The sequence below is a fragment of the Acyrthosiphon pisum genome, unplaced genomic scaffold, assembly GCF_005508785.2.
Source record: "Acyrthosiphon pisum isolate AL4f unplaced genomic scaffold, pea_aphid_22Mar2018_4r6ur Scaffold_2754;HRSCAF=3283, whole genome shotgun sequence".
In the NCBI taxonomy this organism is placed as follows: domain Eukaryota; kingdom Metazoa; phylum Arthropoda; class Insecta; order Hemiptera; family Aphididae; genus Acyrthosiphon; species Acyrthosiphon pisum.
In genome coordinates, this window is record NW_021772108.1 from 1 (window position 1) to 5,802 (window position 5,802).

General features: G+C 37.7%; 2 protein-coding genes across 2 annotated transcripts; one reads left to right on the top strand and one right to left on the bottom strand.

Annotated features, from left to right (window-relative positions):
* The first annotated feature begins 37 nt into the window (after nucleotides 1-37).
* Nucleotides 38-2,951, top strand: LOC103311493. Its single transcript, XM_016809313.2, has 5 exons — nucleotides 38-520; nucleotides 591-638; nucleotides 701-882; nucleotides 944-971; nucleotides 2,947-2,951. The coding sequence occupies exons 1-5, from the start codon at nucleotides 301-303 to the stop codon at nucleotides 2,949-2,951; spliced, it is 483 nt and encodes a 160-aa protein (XP_016664802.2). The 5' UTR covers nucleotides 38-300.
* Nucleotides 2,952-3,627: 676 nt separating this feature from the next.
* Nucleotides 3,628-5,517, bottom strand: LOC103311494 (ATP-dependent DNA helicase pif1-like). Its single transcript, XM_008191131.1, has one exon. It carries the CDS (start codon nucleotides 5,515-5,517, stop codon nucleotides 3,628-3,630), a length of 1,890 nt encoding a protein of 629 aa, XP_008189353.1.
* Nucleotides 5,518-5,802: the final 285 nt, after the last annotated feature.

A 5,802-nucleotide genomic window follows, 5' to 3' on the forward strand; every position in this document is an offset into this window, starting at 1 on the left:
AAGTTATAGGTACTCTATGATTACTGTATGCCTCGTGTCCCGGTTTAGTTTTGTTTTCGGTGATTTGTATGATTTGTATGTGTTATTATTAACATTGTTTGTCCAAAAGATGTTTGTGCTATGTCACCACAGTTTCGTTGGACGTATGTATAGTGTATAAGTTATACCGATCTCATGTTTGGGGGGTTCGTTTTTTTGTATTTAACGACGACTGGTTTGCTTAAATGATCATTTCCGTGCCAGGTATAATTGGCTCTTCAAGCACACTAATTAAAATATTTTCCGCTCTTCAATTCTTTTATGCGACCAAACCGACGCGGGGCAGCAGTAGAATTGTATATATCTGGGAAAATGATAAATATTAAATTTAAATTTGTTTTGTTTTTGAAATGTAGAATGAAATTCCATCAAACAGTGTCACTGACGTTTAACGGTGCTGGTGTACGGGTGTTTACGGCACCCGTATACCAAAACCAAAACAACCAAACATTTAAAAAAGGGGGCAAAGTGTCCAAAAGACGTAAGTAGATTTATACTATAACCGATTAAGTGCTATTACTAATAGGTGTATGGTCCATTTTCTGTTACAGGTTGTTATAAGTGTGCCCGATATGGGCACATTGCCCGGCAATGTCTCGGTGAGTGTGTACATTTCGTGTGTATTGTAAAGCATTTGTTTTGATAATAATTATTTTTTCAGCCCCCCGCAAGCCTAAAGGCAACGCTGATAAGGAGCTGGTCAGTCTTCCACCATCACCACCTCAAGTTGACCAAATGGAGGTGATTCAAGAGGAGGCGGTGGTGGTGGAAGAATCACCCAAAGTTGGCGTCAACGTTGAGCAGCTTGCTGGGATGGTGTCCAACGTTGACGTCAGCAATGATGTAAGTAAAGCTAGCTTAAAATGTTTGTGTATTTTGATTTTAACAATCATGTAATTTGCAGGACTCACAGCCATCCAGCTACGATGAATGTAAGTATTCAATTGGAAACTTCACTGCATACCAAATTGTGTTTACATTTAATTTATTTTTTGTTTTTCAGCTGAATAAAAACCATTTTTTTTTTTCCCATTAATTTGTTTTTTATTTATATGTTAGTTTCTAGCCTATGTCTAAGGTACATTAGATGAACGTATATTATATGTGTACTTAAATGGTGAAGTAGGTAGGTATGCTAATATATATCAAGTTTGGTATTGTTGATTTTGACTATCCATCCAAATTAGGACATCGCAACCAAACGTTTGTGCTCAAAAAGTTATGAAATCACACAACAGTTTTGTCTAATAATATCTAATAATAAAAGTTAGAAGGCTGTATGAAAATGTATAATATTTTTTTTATCAAAAAAAAAAAAAAAAAAAAAAACAATTATGTACACAGGTGAAAACCTAAAACTGATTAATAGAATTATTATAAGTGTTTAATAATATCATATAAACGAACAGGTATTTATTTATTACATTATATATATATATGATTATTAATTATACAGATACAGATATTACAAATTAAATTGTGTTTAAAAGTTATTCATGAACACAAACATATCACGAAAAATCATAAAAATAAATATTAGTAACTATAGCATAGGTCTTAACCATATGCGCAATTTGGGTTAAATTTATGGGTGTGCTAGATTTATGTCGACTTAAGTGTTCAGGGGGGCCTGCCTCCGACACCCCCCTTCTTTTCATACAACTTAATTTTTTACACCTTCACATTAATCTGAATATAAACAGTAACCTATAAAATAATACACTTTTATCTATATTATTATTCTTATAGGTACCTATGAATAGGTAATAATGAATTATTATTATTATGAAAATTATAATGTATTGGAAATAAATGTTTCCAAATACCTATGACATAATAATATAGTCAATAAAAATTTGATGCTATCAACTGCGTCTATGGTCATAACAGTGTTAAGACAAATACAATCTGACACATAAAAATATTACTGATATCTTAGTAGTGGTATGGGTAAAAAGAATTAATGAGTTGTTCAAACAGTACAAATTTATTAAACATGAAACTGCGTTTTGAAGTTGTTCATAAAAGCAAACATAACATAATAGACAAAACATTATTACAAATGAAATATAATTTGATATAAAAATATATATTAGGCTATTTTTTTTTTTTAATTTTAACCAAACGTTTGACTTTAGTTAGTAATATAATATAATATAATTTACCAAAAAATAATTACAGATTGAATACAAATAAATTGTTATAAATCAAACAAAATCATATTTAAATTATTATACTAATAACATCACATGTTTATAAAATTATACATATTGAATTGTGTTTAAAAGTTATTGGTACATATATAGGCATAATATAAAAACAAAATCCTAAGTATCCTAGTGATTTTTCTTTAAAAATTTTAACCAAACGTTTGTCATTAGTTAGTAATATAATATAATTTACCGAAAAATAAATACAGATTGAATACAAATTAATTGTTATAAATCAAACAAAATCATATTTAATTTATTATACTATAATAACATCACATATTTATAGAATTGTACATATTGAATTGTGTTTAAAAGTTATTGGTACATATATGTATAGACATAATATAAAAACAGAATCCTAAGTATCCTAGTTTTTTTTTTTTCAAAATTGTAATTGATATTAGTTATTATGAATATATATAATATAATTTACCAAAAAAAAATTACAGGTTGAATACAAAACAATTGTTATAAATCAAACAAAATCATATTTAAATTATTATACTATAATAACATCACATATTTATAGAATTGTACATATTGAATTGTGTTTAAAAGTTATTGGTACATATATGTATAGACATAATATAAAAACAGAATCCTAAGTATCCTAGTTTTTTTTTTTTTCAAAATTGTAATTGATATTAGTTATTATGAATATATATAATATAATTTACCAAAAAAATAATTACAGGTTGAATACCAAAACATTGGTTATAAATCCAAACCAAAATCATATTTAAATTATTATACTAATAACATCACATATTTATAGAATTGTACATATTGAATTGTGTTAAAAAGTTATTGGTATATATAGACATAATATAAAAACAGGATCCTAAGTATCCTAGTTTTTTTTTTTTCAAAATTGTAATTGATATTAGTTATTAAGAATATATAATATAATTTACCAAAAAAATAATTACAGATTGAATACAAAAAAAATGTTATAAATCAAACAAAATCATATTTAAATTATTATACTAATAACATCACATGTTTATAGAATTGTACATATTGAATTGTGTTTAAAAGTTATTGGTACATATAGACATAATATAAAAACAAAATCCTAAGTATCCTAGTGATTTTGCTTTCAAAATTTTAACCAAACGTTTGACATTAGTTACGAATACACCGTTAAGTGTAATCGCATCCAGAGAGACCACGTGGAGGTTGTCAAACTTTCTCTCCGCACAGAGTCACAAAGACCCCAGGCGGGTCACAAAGACCCTGGGGGGGGGGGGTCACAAAGACCCTGGGGGAGGTCACAAAGACCCCGGGGGAGGTCACATAGACCCCAGAGGATCACATATTTCCCCTGAGTGAACATTGTATAATTATATTAATTATATAACTACCTGTAGTCGCGTCAGAGAACTTCTGCGTACACAATATTCTTGGTGACGAATCGACCATTTCCATCGCAGTACATGCCGACTCTGACGGATTGCGCATCCCTCACTCTTGAAAACGCAACATACAGCTGCCCATGGCTGAAGGCGGGTGACGGCAGGAGCAAACCGACTCTGTCGAACGTTTGACCTTGAGACTTGTTGATAGTCATGGCAAACGACAACCGTACCGGGAATTGAATCCGCTTCATTTGAAAAGGCAAATCGTCTTCCTCACCGGAAGTCAACGCAACGGCGGGTAAGATGATATCGTCCTGCCCGTCGTCGGCGCTGGACAACTTCCTCGCCTTGAAGTTGTGTGGCCGAAGTTCAGTGACCACCAACCTCGTCCCGTTGCAAAGTTGTCTTTTCGGATCAATGTTTCTCAGTAACATGACGATCGAACCGACTCTAAGCGTCAACTTGTGCGGCGGTAGCCCGTTCGGATGCAGAGAGTTGAGGTACTCTGTCGGGTAGTTTGCCGCTTCGTCGGCGTCGTCGATCACAACTGTGTCTATGGATGAGTACGTCCTTTGGGCGCCCGTGACGCGACGTAGCACTGTTGAATTTATTTGATGGCATTCCTCGTTGCGGGGACACAGTATGATTCTCCGAGCGAACTCGTCGACGTTGGCCAACGACATTCGCTGCGGATAGACAAAATCGGTCAAATCCACAACGTCGCAAACCAGTTGCGGTGGGATGTCGACAGTGTCTGGAATACCGTCGACCGACGGCAGTTGACCGTTACCGAGCCGAAGTAGCCAAGCAGCGAAGTCGGCGTCGTTGTCGGCGCGCATGTTCCGGGTCAGCCGAAACTGTTCAAACTCTCTCCACAATGAGTGGCGTTTGATAGATGACATGACGATGGAGCTCCTGTTCCCCCGGCGAACGACGGGCAATATCTGCCTGAAGTCGCCAGCTAACAGTATTGGTTTACCACCAAACGGTAGTGCCGATCCCATGATGTCCTTGAGCAAGCGATCGACCACCGTGAATTGTAGGCCCGGGGACATGGGCGCTTCGTCCCAGACAATCAGCGAAGCTTCACGTATCCTTTGCGCGCGCAAAGACTGCATGGTGATACTCGAAGTAGATTGTTCGGTCAGCGTTCCCAATGGCAATCCGAAAGTCGAGTGCACCGTCATGCCGCCCTCCATGAGGGATGCGGCGATCCCGGTGTATGCCACGCTCAACACCGTTTGTTGTCTGTTACGAAGCGACGATATTAGGCATCCGTATAGCGTCGTTTTTCCCGTTCCTCCTGGCCCGTCGACGTAGAACATTTTCTGAACGTTGCGGTTGTCATCGACGGCTGCCATCACTCGATCGTACACCGTTCGTTGTTCGTCGTTCAATTCGCGCAATCGCTGTTGCCAGGCAACGGCCGCGTCTATTGCACCGAACATTGGGTCGTCTTGATCCGGTTCCAGTAGATCTTCGTCTGGACTGGGTAGACCGTAGTCGTCGAGTGATTTTCCGCGTGCACGAAGTAGGTCTCTGATTGCTTTGAGACACGCCGCCCTAGCGCGGTCGACGTTTTGGAAGCGCCGATTGAAGTCTTCCATCATGTTGACTTCAAACCGCCGGTACAGGTCCGCGGGGTCCGCGGGGTGGCAAAACAATAGTATCGTGACGTATAGATAACGCAGTTGAGTGGCTGTGTCCAACGCCGATGATTCTGTCATACACGCCCGCCACGCTTCGTCGTCTTCCAACAATCCCAACGCAACGGCGGCGGCCGCGTATGTGGCATGCACTACCCCGTTTACCGTCTTCAAGTCTCGGAAAGACCGTGGGCCTCTTCTGTGCAAGAGTAGCAATCGTAGATGAAAACGGTCTCTATCCAGTGGGTTGACGACGTACATTCGAGATAACGTCTCGCGAGGTGCCTGTCTTTGCCACAGTCTCCACTCTTTTGACGATGCTTGCCAAGTGTAATGTGTCGGTATCTCGTGGTAAAGATACTGTCTGGCATCAACGTTTCTCGTTGAGCGCGAAGAACGCCGTGAGTTTTGTTCGAGGTAGGGCGTTGTTTTGTACCCCCTGTAGTTCCTGTCCACGCGCAAAGTACACGTTGTGGTAGTTTTTTAGGTGCACCGGAAGTCTAACTACCGTGTGACTGATGTCGTGTAGTTTATACGCAAACAACC

Bases quoted from the DNA above. Each gene is read 5' to 3' on its own strand.
- LOC103311493 (XM_016809313.2), top strand. From the start codon at position 301: ATGCGACCAAACCGACGCGGGGCAGCAGTAGAATTGTATATATCTGGG. The intron at 521-590 runs GTAAGTAGATTT...TTTCTGTTACAG, and splicing joins GGGCAAAGTGTCCAAAAGAC to GTTGTTATAAGTGTGCCCGA. The intron at 883-943 runs GTAAGTAAAGCT...TGTAATTTGCAG, and splicing joins ACGTTGACGTCAGCAATGAT to GACTCACAGCCATCCAGCTA.
- LOC103311494 (XM_008191131.1), bottom strand. From the start codon at position 5,517: ATGTACGTCGTCAACCCACTGGATAGAGACCGTTTTCATCTACGATTG.